This window comes from Neltuma alba, unplaced genomic scaffold (genome assembly GCF_004799145.2).
Source record: "Neltuma alba isolate B1F8T4 unplaced genomic scaffold, ASM479914v2 tig00006946_pilon, whole genome shotgun sequence".
Lineage (NCBI taxonomy): Eukaryota > Viridiplantae > Streptophyta > Magnoliopsida > Fabales > Fabaceae > Neltuma > Neltuma alba.
The window spans coordinates 1,604-19,647 of record NW_021634631.1 but is presented as its reverse complement, the minus strand read 5'-3'; the positions used below and the strand labels follow the sequence as shown (position 1 = coordinate 19,647).

The window sequence follows — 18,044 nt, the reverse complement described above, 5'->3', positions numbered from 1 at the left end:
TCTCAATTTATAAATTTATAATTTCTTAAAGCAATCCCATTAAGTTAGTTTTCATCCAGATAGTTTCCAATACGGATGAGGGTAAGGATGCATCTAGTAATCCAGTCCCTTTTCTCTGGTGCATCCAGTACACTAACTTTTTTTTTTTTGACGATGTATCATCACTATGGGATGCAACATAGAAAAGATCAATGTGTTGTATGCACAATTATCCTACAAATAATTAAAGGAAAAACTTAGTTCAAATTTTTTATATATATTATGTCAAGTTATCCAACCACACAAAGTTATGTGTCTTTTTTTATTTTATGTGAATTTATAATTAAATGCTATTAAATTCTAACATTTCAAAAATAAAACACGTGGTCATATGTAATTATAAAACTTAACATGATAGATATAAACAAACTTGAGGTAAGTATGTTAGAACAATTCACATGAACACATATATTTATCCAAATAGTCATATAGAATTCTACAATCATCAGAGTAGCAGCGGAAGACTTATAAATACCTCTCGCCATGCTAGATAGTCTGAAGAAGCAATCCACAATGCTTCTGGCCTTGATCTGGATTAGAATAACTGAAATTATTCAAATGTTGTTAGTAGAAAAGATATCAGGATCTCTTCTGACTGGGAGGTGGGCAGAGTGATGGAATAAGAAAGAGCCGCCACCAGTCAGGGAACCTCAAGAGCCATGTATTAGGTTTTCACAGATGCTCACTCAGTTAACCGTCAAAAACTTAACCCACCATCAAGGTCAAGAATGACTAAAAAGTATCGAGTCTAGAACCCTACCTGGACTGGGCCTAACTGACTAACGGGCCATACTTTGGATATTTTAATTAAAACAAAATAATATAATATAATATAAAATATATAATTAAAATATCTTACATTCTCCCACTTGGCCCGTTCATAATATGTCAGTTGACATGTCAAGATTAATTAAGGCAATACTATTAGAATCATGGCGATAAATCCCCTTAATCGAGTATTATCTTCCATGTATTACAAATAGCATCCTTACTTAATGGGTTATAACTTTATGAACAAACCTTAAATGTTTATTCGGTTCCAACTTGAATGTTTGTTAATCTCACATAATTCAGGTACCAAACTTGAGACAACAAACCAAAATTTGAATTTCATCACTTGATAACACCTCATTTAGATCACTACATGTGATCCATCTCTGATAAGATATTGATCCTTTGACATTTTTAATAGCATGCTCTTTATTCAAAGGATTTATGCTTTATGTGTTTTATGACCAATTAAATCCATGGTCATATAATAAACACCTTTGATGAATTTGAAATTAATTCAATAATTTAAAATCCTATGATGAAATTCATTAATCAACAATCTTACAACTTGCCTCTATGAATGATTACAAGAGACACTTCATGATGAAAGGAAACAATCAGTGATTGTTTAGCAATCTTGCACTCCTTCATGATGCAACTTGTTCATTAAGCATGAATATGTATCACAATGTTAACAATTTGTTGCTAACTCATCCAGCTAAATTGAACGATCTCAATCATTCAAAGAAATTGACTCATATATGTGAAGCATGATACCTAATGTACATTTAGTAATGTACTTCACCATTGCAGCTTTTCAGTTATCATTCAAGTATTAATTTACTTGTAACTCCAACTAATATTCATTGTAATGACATTGCCCATTTTGTGCACATTTAAACAAGGCAATATCCTACCAATTGACTTAGAAGAAATACTCATCATCTCCTTTACATGATGATCATATTAGAGACATATAGACAATCTGATCATATCCTCGTATCAAGTATGTTACACATGACAAATGTCATCTATTCGTGGATGTTCAAGTACTTGTGATTATATATTACTTATGATAATCTCAAGTACCTTGAGAATAATCCATTTATGTATTCTAAAAGAATACAGCACCTTAACCAATAATATCACAACTTTTGAACAATGACCATCCTCTCATTTGTAACACCTTGAGTCATAAATATGAACAATATATGGATCATCTATATGCAAATTATAGATGACCCAACTCCCACTAATCAAGTGATACAAACAAAACCATGATATTCTCAACTTGATCATGCATGTGAGTATATCATGATATATTAGTCATCACTATTTTGAGACTTGCTCATGGACCAAATTCTCCTTGTATAAACTATTTGACCTCTTTTACTAATTCATGTATCTCTCCTTGTATCAAAAATTGGAAAGATTCTAACAATATTCCAAATCAATATAGACATTGGTACCAAGAAGATATGGTGGGAACTATTCATTAATATAGGAGGTAATATCTCACTATAATAAGTTCCTTTTCTCCATAGAGAATCTTTGGCAAACAATATTCTTTTGTATTACTTAATGTTGCATACTAGCAACTATACAAATATTCAAACGTTATTGTTTGCCTTGAAATCTCACATATCTATTATGAAGCAATGCCTTTATTTGGAATTTATTTCATTTCTTGAAATATGAAATTGAGGTCATACTCCATATTTATATTTATGTTCTAGCTGAATACTTTTATGTACATCATGTAGTTACAGCGAATTACCAAATTTCAATCACTATTGATCTTAACTCAATCTGTTAATGAGATTGAAGTTGCAGAAAAAGAGTATCACCCATCAATTTTGAGATATCCCTTATATATTTTCAAATACTCCTTGTATAATTGACGGAATTCTTAATGTTGATACTCTTAATTTCAAACATGATCAATTGTGAATCTAAGAACTTCATGATGGTTTTTACATTCACCTTAACAAGATGAGTGCCATGCCAAACCAATGTTCTACCATAATTAGAGGTTGTTCTTTATATGTGATCATTCTTGATTAGTTTGATCACTCCCACCAATCATGGCAATAATAATGAATTTGGCATTCCTCCAAATACTATACTAAAATATGATGGACAAAACATTTGGATGCTTGAGACTTTTATGCATTTTCATCAAAATATGCAATATAAGTCTCAAGAAATATTTTCCTTCTACACTCTTTCTTTCATAAGACAATTTTTCTACAAGTATATATAATAAGTTAGGCTTCCAACTCTTTAGATTTTCAAAAGAATTTAAATACAAATTAGGTTGGAATCTCATTTAGTATATACATAATTGTCTTGAGTGTGTACCTGAAAAGGAAAAACAAATTGTAAACCTTATTGCTCAATATGTCTATTAATATTATGTTTCTTCTCTCAACAACATCACCTAGTGATTTCTTATATGAAGAAACTTAATATATAGACTAGGTTACTGTCCATCATTGATGTACTCACCATCTATCTCCCTTGTTGATCTCACTACATTAATCTATTTGTCAGATTAACCATCCAATTTTGCCTTGTACATTACACAATTATAAGGCAAATAGTGATCAAACATTGTGAGAGGCCACTTATAGGAAAAATATGTAATTCCATTTACTAGAACACAAACTTACAATAAATAATAGTACATGTAATCTCTTACTAATCATAACTCTTCAAGCTTTCTTAAAGTCGTGCGATGGTTTACGTATTTCTTAATGTAAACTATACATAGATTGGAATCAATAAGGTTTAAGAGATCATTAAATCTCATTCTTGATAAACCTTTTGACCCTTTCATGAAGATCTTTGAAACTATTATGCACCATACAACTTGAAGAAATCCTTCTCATGATTAGTACAAACAAAATGAGATTTTAAATGCACCAATGGCAATAATTTATCCATCATTATCTCCAATCAGACCTTTCTTTATTAACATATAATTCTTATATATGCATATCACTTTATGGTCTTGAGGTTGGTGACTAAATAACCCTTATTCAAAATCTCATCCTTATTCAAGTTTGAGCCAATCATTTAATATATACATTTTCAATAAATACTTAATCTTGCATGTATTTATGAAAACGTATATAGCTCATACTAATGAGATAATAAATTAAGAATCTCTTTCACCAACAGTAATGGAGATTATTTGTGCCAATACATTTTATGGAGAATCACTTTATAGTCCGCATACAATGCAATGACTCTTTATGAGAATTTCTCAAATTCATCCTTCAGCCCATTTCTTGACTTTTGTTCCATTCATTATGTACCCATAACTAGCTCTTAATTGAGATCATTGTATTAAGACAATTTAGTCCCATAATACTATCTCATTTTGCATGCTAGTATTAATAGGCACTAGAACTTTCTTGATGTCAAGTTTAATTTAGTTGAAGAAGTCACATTTATCTTCTTCTAGGCTCAATAATGGTCCCTAACTCAAAAGATAATAATAATGCTGCAAAATAAAGAATTAACTTTTAATCATGCTTACAACAACACTTTATGAGGCATTTAACCATCACGTTTAAGCGTAGATTTACCAACGTAAATCATACAATCATAAATTTCGTATCACTGAAGTCTACCTGTGGGTAAAGACTTCAGCATAGCACAAATTCATGTTCTCTAATTGGTGAAACTAGAACGCATTTAGATTTCTAATACCTGTGGGCTACTTAGGAATCATAAGGCCGTTTCTATCCCACCCTAATTAAATATGTAATTATAATTATCTACCTGCGGGCAAAGATTAACCATAACTACATATTTAATTATCATTATATGATGATTTGTCTATTAAGACAAATACATGTACATGTAAGGATGCTGTGGCTACTCCTCAACTCCACATTTGCATCACAAAGACATCAAATCATTGTGTGTATTGATTGTGCATTTAACCAAAATTGATATTTTAAATCCACATGTGATTAAATATGCATATAACATGTGAATAAGGATGCTGTGGCTACTCCTTGAACAAATATATATGCTAATCACTAATGTCATATATGTACAATTAAATTCCATATACACACACAATATCAATGAGCATTCCAACTACATAATTTAATCAACTAAACCATTTATGTGATCAAATTATAATTACTCATTGATTATAGTTGATATTTTAAAATCTGTATGTGATTATCTATCCATGCACTATGTAAGAGGATGCTGTGGCTACTCCTTATCAACCTTGCATGCTAATCACAATTATTAACTATGTGCATTTAAATCTCATATATGCACAGCATAATGGAGAACTTGACCAATTAATTTAAGCAACATAAGCAACTAAATAACTAAAATTAAATTCTCCCACTATTTTATGCACCCAAAAATTGTTTAATAAATCAAATTCAGCATATTTCAAATCAAATATAATTTTGCAAAACTCAAACAAATATATGATTGCCTAAAACAAATGTTTAAACAATTAAATAGCGGACAAAAAGAATTTTGCAAAATTTCACAGTATGTTAAAATAGCTAAATTGATTTCTCTTTTATTTAAACAATTTAAATGGTGCATGAAATAGATTATAGATAAACCTTATGGCTAAATAAATAAAAACCAATTTAAATAATGCTTTATTTAGCCAAAAACTGTTTCTGGAAATAAAACAAAATTGGCTCATATAACAAAATACAAAATAGAGCCCAAAGCCAAAATTCCAGAAAAATAAAAAATGTTCAGGCCCAAAAAGAGTCCCAAATAATAAATCAGAGAACTCATACAACATCTATTTAGCTCAAATGATTTCTGAAAAATTACACAAACCATCCCAAACAACAATAATCTCACAAAGGCAAAAATTGATTTTTCTGGGTTCAGACATACATAAAAGGCCTAGATATATTTCTGGATATGAACCAAAAGAGTGAAAAAAATTGGAACCAGAAACAAAATAAACTGATTGAGGCCCATGTTCCAATTTTCCAAAAACTAAAACAATTTTTCAACAGCCAACTTCTGAAATCAGACAAATAGTACTAAAACTTTTGAGAAATTGGAAATAATTTTCACGGTCCACTTTGGCTCTGAAATAAAATCAAAATGACCCAGAATGTCATATGGGCGTGAAACATTAAAGGCCTATAGGGAAATAACATGTTAAAACCAGAAAATAAAATTCGAAGGCAGAAACTTGAACCACAATGTCCTTGCGAAATCCTTCCTTTTTTTTTTTTGTGTGTGTGTGTATTAAATATGCCCAAAACCGAATGGCCCATAAAATGTGGAAAATATGAAAACAGAAGCTGTCATGGGATAGGCCCAAAACACTGCCCAATTTTGTAAAATGGCTTCGAGTAACAAACAAGCTATTCTACAAAAAACATACAGAGTCCCCAACAAAATAAAGAACAATTCAGATGCCTACTTTTTGGTGAGCCCAAACCATGTGCAGCCCAACAACTGAATAGTGAAACTGGACGTTTCCCTTTGCCGCCTATTTTCCACCTTCAGTCGGATCCCTAACCAACCCGCCAGCAATTTCAACCCGAATATATACAGACATATCTGCCGCCGTCTCTAATTGCAGGCAACCTTTGCCGGCGATTTTAACGCCGTTTCTCTCGTTTTCACGGCAAGATGATCAGAACTCAATGGCCAGCAATTTATGATAGCAATATCATCAAGAGCAAGCCCATGATCAAATTGAATTTGATAAAAACATGCGAAAAAAAAACACCAAATAAAATTTTGATTTCAAACCAAAACATCACAGTGGTACCATCGGCAATTTTATTCTCCAAAACGGCAAAGTCCATGTGGGCAATAATCACATGTAAAGGATACGAAAACTCAAATCGCATATATCAATATATAGATTTTGATGCAAAACCAAGCTAACGTTTCGGATCCTTTAAATTTCAATGAAAAGGCAAACCAAATTGAAGGCGGTCATCAAGGAAACAATATATATAATTTTCTTTGGTCCATTCACCCAAAAGCTCGACCATATATAGAGATCCGAGAAAAACAAAGACGGTTGAAACAAGCACATATGACGCTCATAGAAGTTTTTCTCAAAATAATTTTCAAATAGAAAATTAATATACATTCATAATGTATCATTTACAAAAATAGCAGGCAGAGGGAGATCTAAAAACCAGGCTCTGATGCCACATGTTAGAACAATTCACATGAACACATATATTTATCCAAATAGTCATATAGAATTCTACAATCATCAGAGTAGCAGCGGAAGACTTATAAATACCTCTCGCCATGCTAGATAGTCTGAAGAAGCAATCCACAATGCTTCTGGCCTTGATCTGGATTAGAATAACTGAAATTATTCAGATGTTGTTAGTAGAAAAGATATCAGGATCTCTTCTGACTGGGAGGTGGGCAGAGTGATGGAATAAGAAAGAGCCGCCACCAGTCAGGGAACCTCAAGAGCCATGTATTAGGTTTTCACAGATGCTCACTCAGTTAACCGTCAAAAACTTAACCCACCATCAAGGTCAAGAATGACTAAAAAGCATCGAGTCTAGAACCCTACCTGGACTGGGCCTAACTGACTAACGGGCCATACTTTGGATATTTTAATTAAAACAAAATAATATAATATAATATAAAATATATAATTAAAATATCTTACAAAGTATTGTTTGTAATTAAATATGTTACTTCTATAAACTAACACGCATTTATTATAAATAAATAATTTTTAAATTTTTTCAGTATCTATAAATTAATTATTCAAATATATTTATCCCTTAATGGAGTATATTATTTATTCTTCATACCGTACCATATGTATTTTCCCTTTTATGCTTCCGTCGAGAATCTTCAAGCCGGCCTGCTCCTGTTGATGATTTAGTCAATTCATTATTATTACCACTCCCATTCTCAATATAACACCTATGTAACTAATTTAATTATATTAATAAGATTAGACAGGTTTAATTAATTATAAGAAATACTACCTCTGATATTTGATATAAGACTTCATTTGAGTTTTATTTTAGTCATAAATATAAGACGCAAATCTACTTTTGTGTCTCACATTTATGCTTTTTTCCCCCTTAATAATAGTAATTTTAGCCAACACACTTGATTAGTAAGAATATTTTAGGAAAGACAATATTTATTTATTACAAATAACTAACAAACTTATTTCATTAATCTCTTCAAATTAGTCAACTAACTCTTATAATCAGGACCGGAGGTAATATGACATATTTTTTCTAAAACACCATGATTATCTTTCTTAATATCCTCCCTCCCTTGCTTGCCTAATTATGATTGAGGGAGTATCCTTGGTAATAATTTAGAAAAAAAAACTAATAAATATGAGAAATAGTTCTTATATTTAAGATTAAAATTAACTTAACAATTATGTCATATATTAAGGACTAGAGGAGTAATATAAAATTAAAAATACTCTTCCCATCCTAAATTTAAGATCAATCTGATTTATCTTTTCTTTAACTTAGACTCTATGTGAAGTTAAATTGAATAATGTGTCTTGATCATTGATAGTTATGTGTAAATATAGCCTTGGCCTCATAAATTAAATATTGCCTGTGAGTTGAGCTGTTGCAAGCAAAGTTTGTCTTGACATGCATATATCTGTATCACACACACACATATTCTTAATAATTACTCGATCGTCTGTCTATTTTTATTTTATTTTATTTTATTTTATTATTGGTTTGTTGTAGGTGCGATTATTGGTGTTTATTATTCATAAAATTCCTGTTCACGGTTTCCTGGGGATTCTTCAATGTTACTTTGCTTCTTTCTTTAGGAACTAATCAATCTTTTGTGTTTATTATTAAGTCAATAACACAGCTCACCTCATCTCATCGTATATATATATCACTATAAAAATCACTACGTTTATAGAGAATCACCTAAAATGCTGCCAAGATAGGAACACGTTTCATACTTATCACAATCATAAGGAGGGAGTGCTCATTTTAATTTGAACAATCCCAATCAATTTTGAATGGTCCAAATTGAATTTAAATTTTTTTATATATTTTAATTAATTTTTATTTTTTCAGGAAATGATGGGAATAATAACAGAAAGAAGAAGCCTTGAAAATTGGTTGGAAGTTTGCCAATCAATAATTTTAAGATTTAGCTAGAAACAATTTTCTTAACAATTTTATATGTGTACACTGAAAGATAAGCGCCTATTACGAATCAAATGAGAAGGGCCTAATTTAAACAAAATAAACTAAAGGAACATAATTTAAAATCAAGACAAACTACAACTAACTATATGGGTTAGTTTTCCCAAATTTATTCATAATCATAGCCACATAAAAACGAACCAACATTCCATAAAGTTTATATATAATTCATAATTAACTTCATACTATACACAAACACTTGATCGATTATATATGATGAGGAGTGGGGACGAGGATGAGATTGTCTTTCTTTTTAATAGTTGAGCCCATGAGTTCAGTCATATCTAGGGTTTCTGGAGTGATCCCAGAGGGAAGTTCCCAATCAAAATAACACAACAAGTTGGCCAGAAGAATCTCTCCAATGGCAGGGCCATATAACATCCCAGGACAACCCCTTTTGCCAGCACCAAATGGAATATACTCAAAGTTCGATCCTCTGTAATCCACAGAACTGTTCATGAATCTTTCAGGAGCAAACTCTTCTGCAGAATATGAAGATGATGAAGAAGAAGAAGTCCAATAGTTAGGGTCTCTCTCAATGGCCCAAACATTCACAAACACTTGGGTTTTCTCTCGTATTGTGTGGCCATTGATCTCACAGGGCTGTGTGCATTCTCTTGGAGACAAAAGAGGGGCTGGAGGATGTAGCCTTAAAGTTTCTTTAATGACTGCTTTAAGATATTCCAGTTCTTCTACAACCGATTCATCAATATATCCTCTCTCGTTCCAGACTTGTCTCACTTCTTCTTGTGCTTTTTCCAGTACTCTTGGTTTTCTTACCATTTCTGCCATGGCCCATTCTACTAATCTGCTTGCTGGCTCGAATCCTGCTAGCACCACATCCTCTATATATATATATATATATATATATAGGCAGGTTAGAAGAATTTTTTGGCTTTCTTTGATATTGCACGTATGATGTGGAAGTCGGATTGGTGTGTATAGATATATAATAACGTGCGTTATGTGCAAGAGATTAATTAATTAAAGGGTTAATGTTTAATTTTGTCTCAGAAGCTAAGTTTCGGGGTATAGGCTATTGATATCTAGAACTCTTGTTTTTTTGGATCATTTTGACTTCTTAAGTGTCAAAAAAAAGGAACAAAATCACCTTAACAGTTAAAAAACTAATATTAATTGTTAATATTTTTAATGATGGGGACGATATTACTTATTTTTTAATAATTTCACTATATTGATTTCAAAAAAAAAATAGATATTCACTACTCCTGCGTCAAAACTTCCAGAGTAAAATTGGGCCATGATGCTTAATTAAATGATGATATGAAAAGGTTGTACCGTAACCGTAGGATAGGCTTGTTTGAACGTTGTCCATTGTCAAATCACCATGACGTTTCAAACTGAGAAGAGCAGAGTAAAGGTTCTTCTTCTCCCTCATCTCCGGCATCACCATCGGCGGCGGCGATGATGTTTTCCAGAAGCACGTCAATTCTCCGACGGAGCTCATCGTACTTCCGTCTGGCTCCCGTGAGCGCGCGAAGCCACTTCCGGGAAGGAAACAGGTGGGCGATGTCCGGTGACATGGAGACCACCGCCCCACAGACAAAGATCATTGCTTCTTGTTGTTGGCCATCATCATCGAGCTTATTCCGGCGGTGGAAGGCTGACCTTGAAACAATCCGACACGCCGTGTCAAAGATTTTCTCGGCGAGGTTTACAGGCGAACCAGCTTTTGCATATAAACATTTCACTAAACTTGATACTTCCTCTTCCCCTCAGTGATTGGAACGATCTTACACGTGCAGCATTTAACTGTTGGCAACAAATTAAAGACGCATACATTTTATTTGCAACATATTTATAAAATCAGTTTTCGCATTTTGTATTCTCTCTTGCATGTTAATGTTTGAAAACAAAATTAAAACTCATTAACTGTCTAAAAATTTTAATAAGTTTTCAACTTTATTCTTATTAAATATATATAATTTGAAAATTAAATACTATACACCAACATTTAATGAGAGGTAAAAGGAAAAACTAGTAATAAAAGATCAATAACACGTCTTATAATTAGCATAAAACTATTTTAAAAAAAAGACTCTAGCAGCACACATTTATGAGACATAGGCGCTACTTGATGTTAATTTTCTTTTTTTCCAAAACATCATGTATTAGGTGTAGCTCACAAGATGTAAATGGTACTCCTCCGATCCTTAATATAAGACCCATTTAACTAATTTGATTAGATTAAGGAAGTTAAATAAGTTAGTTAATTATAAGAAATATGACGTGTTTTTCCTAAAATACCATAATCATCTTTCTTAATACCCCCACTTCCTGACCTCTTCTACTTGATTATGGTTGAGAGAGTATCCATAGGAGTAATTTAGAGAAAATTGATAAATATGATAAATGGATCTTATATTTAGGATCAAAACTAACTTAACAATTGGTTTCTATATTAAGGACCGGAAGAGTACCTAACAGTGTACAAGTAGAAGCGTTTCAACAAAATGCTACCACTGTTTATTTTCTTTAAATTTTTTGTAGCATTTCTCAAAGCACTACCTAATTATAAGATAGCATCTTTTTACGCAGCGTTTCATAAATGCTACCTACTAAAAATTTTAAGCATTACCACTTCACTTTTTTGTAGTAGTGTTTATAAATAGAACTAAAGTATAGTACTTGATCTAATAACCTAAATAATTTGAAGAAAAGATTATCCATAGGTCCCAATCAAAAGATCTCCTGAGTTTCATTCAAATCTAGCTAATAGATGTTAAGAAATTTAGTATTTACATACAAGTCAAATTTTTATATATTCACATTCAATCGTGTTATTTACAAGTAAATTTATAAATTAATGTTTAGAAGTTGGACTTAGCTTTTATATTTACAAATCAAGTTGCATTATTGACAAGACAAACTTGTAAATCTTAAATCTCTTAGACCCTATTAATATTAAATGAAATATGACGTACCTATATATACATATAATTTTCTTACCAGACACTTAAGTGTAATTTTCTCTAATTTAAAACTTGATTATGTGCATGCTGATGATGATGAAAGGCAAGTTTAAATAATGTAATCTTTCAAGTGATTAGTCATGTCGCTTTATTTTTTTTGTTTTAAACTCTGACTATAACTTAGTTCTTAAATTAATTATTCAAGACACTAACTTAACTTATAGGCGAGTCAAAATTACATAGAATAAATAAATAATTTTCACAAAGAATTACCAGTCGTTGGGAGGTGATCTTTTTGATGAGCTTTCAGTAATCTCCGGTAGGGAAGAGGACTATGTTAGAGGGACCATCTAACAAAACATCAGAACCAGCAGCAAAAGCCCTTTGACCAAATATACGATCCTTCGTCTTCAGTACTTCTTTGGCAGCTTCTGCAGAAGAAACAACCACCGTTGAGATTTCTCCCAGTTGCAGCCACATCACCGGCCCGTGTTTCTCCGACAGTTCTCTCAGTCGCCGGTGGGGCAGGCAGCCGCCCAGGTGGTGGATGCTTCCTATCATCGGAAGCCTCCATGGCCCTGGCGGTAGCTTTGATTGGATGACGCTGCAGCTTCTGCTGAAGCTTCTTACCAATTTCAGACAAAATACGAGGAACAAGATCGAACTGAGAAGGAAGGCCGGCAAGGAGAAGAAGGTAATATCCATCGCCAAAAAACCCAGTGATTGATCAAAGACATGACACAGAGATATATATATATATATATATATATATATAAAATACAAATTCTTAATAATCACTCAATCAGGTTACTTCTATTTTGTTTTAGTTTCACGCTTTCCTGAAGAATAATCTTCAATATGTTGCTTCATTATATTCTTTTAATTATGAACTAATTAATCTTTTGGGTTTAGTAGTAATAACAAGTCAACAACACAGCTCTCACTACCTCCGGTCAATATCATCAATATCAATATAAAAATTATTAAATTTATAAAAAGTCACCACAAAAAAGAAGTACAACTCCATTAAACTATAAAAGCTTTAATTTAAAATTAGGTTTATTATTAAAACACTGCTCGCTCATGGAAAAAAAAAAACTCATATAATTCTTAAGACAATTTGAGCTTTTTAAAATTTTTCAATATATACATTTTATTTGCGTGCTTGAATATAACTTTGCCTAGAGATTTTTGAAGCTAAAGTTAAACATGTATATAGTAGCTGGTTGTTGTGATAAGAAGGAATAACTTTCATCAGTTTCCGTGTGATTAATTAGTGAGTACTGGATAGGGACTGATCAATTAATATTATAATCACCTGTGGCATATGTATGTATGTTCTTCAAATGCAATCAATCCGAAGATTATATTTCAGCTTCTTCGGCGGCCGAAAAGTTGACGAAATCAAAATTCACAAATTCTGGGTGATATGCAAAATCACTTTCTAATTAGGGCATTTATTTTTTTCTTGATAATTAATCTGCATATTGTGTGTGTATCAGATATATATGGAGTTATGGACTTGATTTTCTATTCGAATCACTAGTGGCATGCAAAAATGTTCTTTATTAAATCACGCCAATCAGAGGATTTTGACTTCTTCTGCTCCCTAATAATTTATACCAAAAGTCATATTTTTCAAGAAATGATGGGAATAAGAAAAGGAAAAAGAAGTATTGAAAATTTATTCATCAGGAGATTTTGAAAACCAATTTTAAGATTTAGAAATAATTTGTTTTGATAATTCATGTAATCTTTCAACATTGTAATTTTTGATTTGGGGATTTTTTTTGGAGTATAAATTCAGAGCATCCTAAGTTATTTTGGACTTGAAACTAATCTGTATTCAAACAGGACCATTAAGATTAAAAGTCTCACAACAAATGTATTTCTTGAGATTCAAACTCGTGTTCTCAAGTCAGGCCACTTACAATCTCAACCAACAGCTTATTAGTTGTCTTTTGGTGGTTTTATTAATTATTTTCGTCTTCCTTGTTTTGCACAGATGCAGAGTCACTTTCCTATTTTCATAATAACATGTTATATATATATTTATATTAATGCTAAGTTATAAGGAAAAGAAATGATACATTATGTTAAATTAATTAGGGATCAACTTTGGCAAAACAAAAAAACACTTTCCCAACAAAAGTTGGTTCAATTAGTATGAAGTTGGCTCATAATATCTGAGTATCATAAAATTGTGAGTTCAAATCTCATTATTTGTGAGAACTTTATTGACCAGCGATATACATTCACATGGGAGGGCTTCCTTAATTATTGGAATAACTTTATTTTATTAGCAGAAGTTAATGTAGCAACTCCGAATTAAATTTGAAAAGCTGGTTGTCAACAACTCAAATTGAAAGCAGTTGACATTTAATTAGTTATGCAAGTTACGCAAGTTTTTTATATAGAAAATATTTCTGTGATTATTATAAATATTTTATTCTTTAATTTTGTGATTTTTTTTTTAATTTTTTCCTTCCGTTATGTTCAATCCTGAAATTGGAGCACGATGGAATTTTCATCCCATAATGTCCGTCTCATTTTGGAGTTGATATTCTTTCCAGATTGGACAATAATCCTAATAAAAACACAGAGATCGAAAGAAAAAGATGAAAAATTAAGAATTAAGGAATTAACATCTATGACGGGATCTATAACTTAATTTCTAAATAATCAAGTACACTGTTTCACTTTTCAGTAAAATAAAAATTACTAAAATCTAAATATAAATACCTGACATTTTAAATAACAAAATAAAAGACTACAAAAAGATATATAGATGTAGATATATATATATATATATATATATATATAACGACTTTGTCTCTGTCTTCTCGTCATGTATCTGAATTTGTCTTGAGTTCGTTTGTGTCCTATCCCCACATGATCATAACGAGTATGGGTACGCTAGGACCCTGTTCTTTATGCACACCCCCATTCTTGAAATCAAATTCACATCAACTTGTGACATCATATAAAAATAAATAAATAAACAAATAAATATCCTAATCATATATATATATATATAGCCATGTAAAACTAATCAACTTCCCAAGCTCTCCCAGTTTATTCAGTTATGTACACATGGGATTACCATGAGGAGTAGGAACTAGAATGAGACTAGTTTTCTTCTTCAAGGTTGAATCCAAAAGTTCAGTCATGTCTAGGGTTTCTGGAGTAGTCCCAGAGGGCAGTTGCCAATCAAAATAACACAACAAGTTTGCTAAAAGAATCTCTGCAATGGCAGGACCAAACAACATCCCAGGACACACCCTCTTGCCTGCACCAAACGATATGAACTCAAAGTTGGATCCTCTGTAATCCACAGAACTATCCATGAATCTTTCAGGAACAAACTCTTCTTCTTCTGCAGAGGATGATGAAGATGAAAATGATGAGCTCCAATACTTAGGATCTCTTGTAATGGCCCAAATATTCACAAGCACTTGGGTTCTCTTTGGAATCGTGTACCCATTGATCTCACAAGTCTCCATGCATTCTCTTGGAGCCAGGAAAGGAGAAGGAGGGTGTAGTCTTAAAGTTTCTTTGAAGACAGCTTTAACATATTTCATTTCCTCTAACGTTGTTTCATTGATGTGTCCTTTCATCCTCAGAACTTGTCTCACTTCTTCTTGTGCTCTTCTCAGTGTTGCTGGTTTTCTCACCATTTCTGCCATAGCCCATTCTACTATCCTAAACGCTGGCTCAAATGCTGCCATTATCACATCCTGTAAATTAAAATACACATATGGTGTGATGAGCTTGTCGGAAAATGCCAGTGAATTTTTTTTATTTAAAATGCAAAATCCAGAAACACACTTTTATTCGATTAGGTATACCAATAATGGTCAAAAGAAAGGTACTTGGCACTAACCAACATGGCGGCTTTAACGTTGTCCGTTGTCAAATCACCTTGACGTTTCAAATTCAAAAGACCAGAGAGCAAACATTCTTCTTCGTCTTCTTCTCCGGCTGCATCATCACCGACATGGTGATCGGCGATGATGTTTTCCAGAACCTGGTCAATTTTCCGATGAAGCTCCAGATACCTACGCCTCACTCCGGTGACCGCCGGAAGCCACTTGTGAGAAGGAAACAGATCGCAGATACCATGTGGTGACTTGAGAATCATATTGCAGACCAAGATAATGGGTTCTACTTGGCCCTTATGCTTCTCTCCAAAAGCTGACCTTGTAGCAATCCGACATGCCGTAGCACAAATCTTCTCAGTGAGGTTCACTTCAGAGCCGGCTTCTGCAGATAAACATTTCATCAAACTCTCCACTTCTTCTTCCCTAACTGATCGGAAAGATCTTACTCGCGCGGCATTTAACTGTAATTATAAGAACAACACTGAATCATGTAATTGTAAGCAAGTATAGTTTCACATATTGGATGGGCATGGGTGGTATTAAAGAAAATTAAATTTAGCTATGTAGATTAATTATATATATATACATACATTATTCTCTTAATTAAAATAAGGCCTTATTTTGGTTCATACTCATATTATTTGTGCTCACTCGCATAATCATGTCTTGCATATCTTAATTATTTGTGGGTAACTTGATTTTAAAAAAACGATGAGATTATAAATGATATTGATTTCATTTGTCTTCAACTACCTACTCTTTATTCTTTAATTTCAAAAAATTTAGATCCATACGTGTTCGCGTGATGAAGCAGTGAAGTAATAGATAAAAATAATTTTTTTTTTTAAAAAAATCTATCGATTTTCTATATGTATATATATGTACCTCAGTTCTCATATATCCTTTTTGTCTTTCTTCCATCACAAGTAATTCACGATCCTTTAATTTTAGGCAAGGGTCAAAATGTATATTCATTCATGCCAGGAAGGGAAATAGAAAACATGTGCGAAGAAACTAGAATCCTGAAAAGTCTCTCAGAAAATTCTGTTTCTTCTTTCCTTTGAAGTTTTAAATTGATCTTGTAAGAGTTCTTGATTAATTACATTCTCCCAATGATCTAAACGCACTTTTTTTTTTAATATAAGTATCCCATATTCAATATTACTCTGGGTTAATTAGATTTAAACAAGGGCTAAACATGTACGACACAAGATTTGAATTCTAAACCTTTTAGCCAAAAGAGAACCCAGCCTGTTTCCGATTCATAACGAGCAATTCAATTCAAGAAAAAGAATAAAATTCATCAAATTAATGATTGGAACCTGGGAAGTTAATTACCAAATGATGAGAGAAAATCTTTCTGAGGAGCTTCCAGTGATCTCCAGTAGGGGACAAGACGATATTAGAAGGACCATAAAACACGATATCAGAACCAGCAAGATAAGGCCTTTGACCAAATATATGATCCTTTGTCTTCAAAACTTCCTTAGCAACTTCTGCAGATGAAACCACCACCGTTGAGATTCCCCCCAGCTGAAGATGCATCAACGGCCCATATTTCTCCGACAGCTCCCTCAATCGCCGGTGGAGGTGTTGGGAGCCACCCAGGTGGTGGACGCTTCCCATAATCGGAATCCTCCACGGCCCCGGTGGCAGCTTTTTCTCTCCGCCGCTTCTGAGACTTCTCAATATCAGTTCCCGTAAAGTTATGAGGAGCAAGATAGAACAGAGAAGAAAGGGCAAGTTGACGAACTGGAGATCCATCTCTAAAATTCAGATTGAATATGGATCACCATACATGACATAAATATATATACACGCACACAAAATCACATATGTATATGCATATATATGCGTATTTATGTCTTTTTCTTCTATTTTTGTTTCCGTGTTGTTGTTTTAATTGAATTATTATTATTCACATAATTCCTATATTAGGCGGCCTAGCTGGAGAACCTTCTATTTGCGTCTTTATGTTGTATGAACAACTAATCTTTTGGATTTAGTCTCACATTCTCTAATTGGGTAAGAAACTAAGAATGAAACTATATACAGAAAATTATATTTAAAGATCTAAATTTGATCCACACCTTGCAATGAATAATATTAGAAATTCACATTATAATAAGGGATCTTGATGTTGTTTAGCTTTTTATGTGCATGTTGGTTTTAGTTTTCTTACTAGTTTATTATCCAACTCTCAACATTAAAAA

The 18,044-nt window shown here is 32.4% G+C and overlaps 4 protein-coding genes across 4 annotated transcripts; all 4 read right to left on the bottom strand.

The window, feature by feature from the left end:
- Positions 1 to 9,224: 9,224 nt before the first annotated feature.
- On the bottom strand, positions 9,225 to 9,809 carry LOC114751485 (tabersonine 16-hydroxylase 2-like). Its single transcript, XM_028940158.1, has one exon. The coding sequence runs from the start codon at positions 9,807 to 9,809 to the stop codon at positions 9,225 to 9,227; it is 585 nt and encodes a 194-aa protein (XP_028795991.1).
- Positions 9,810 to 10,360: 551 nt separating this feature from the next.
- On the bottom strand, positions 10,361 to 12,655 carry LOC114751484 (cytochrome P450 71D7-like). Its single transcript, XM_028940157.1, has 2 exons — positions 12,298 to 12,655; positions 10,361 to 10,707 (listed from the first exon to the last, which is right to left on the bottom strand). Exons 1-2 carry the CDS (start codon positions 12,653 to 12,655, stop codon positions 10,361 to 10,363), a joined length of 705 nt encoding a protein of 234 aa, XP_028795990.1.
- A 2,121-nt stretch (positions 12,656 to 14,776) lies between these two features.
- Positions 14,777 to 15,850, bottom strand: LOC114751493 (5-epiaristolochene 1,3-dihydroxylase-like). The gene is made up of 2 exons (XM_028940166.1): positions 15,834 to 15,850; positions 14,777 to 15,687 (listed from the first exon to the last, which is right to left on the bottom strand). Exons 1-2 carry the CDS (start codon positions 15,837 to 15,839, stop codon positions 15,034 to 15,036), a joined length of 660 nt encoding a protein of 219 aa, XP_028795999.1. The 5' UTR covers positions 15,840 to 15,850; the 3' UTR covers positions 14,777 to 15,033.
- A 12-nt stretch (positions 15,851 to 15,862) lies between these two features.
- On the bottom strand, positions 15,863 to 17,595 carry LOC114751492 (cytochrome P450 71D11-like). The gene is made up of 3 exons (XM_028940165.1): positions 17,170 to 17,595; positions 15,948 to 16,292; positions 15,863 to 15,871 (listed from the first exon to the last, which is right to left on the bottom strand). Exons 1-3 carry the CDS (start codon positions 17,593 to 17,595, stop codon positions 15,863 to 15,865), a joined length of 780 nt encoding a protein of 259 aa, XP_028795998.1.
- Positions 17,596 to 18,044: the final 449 nt, after the last annotated feature.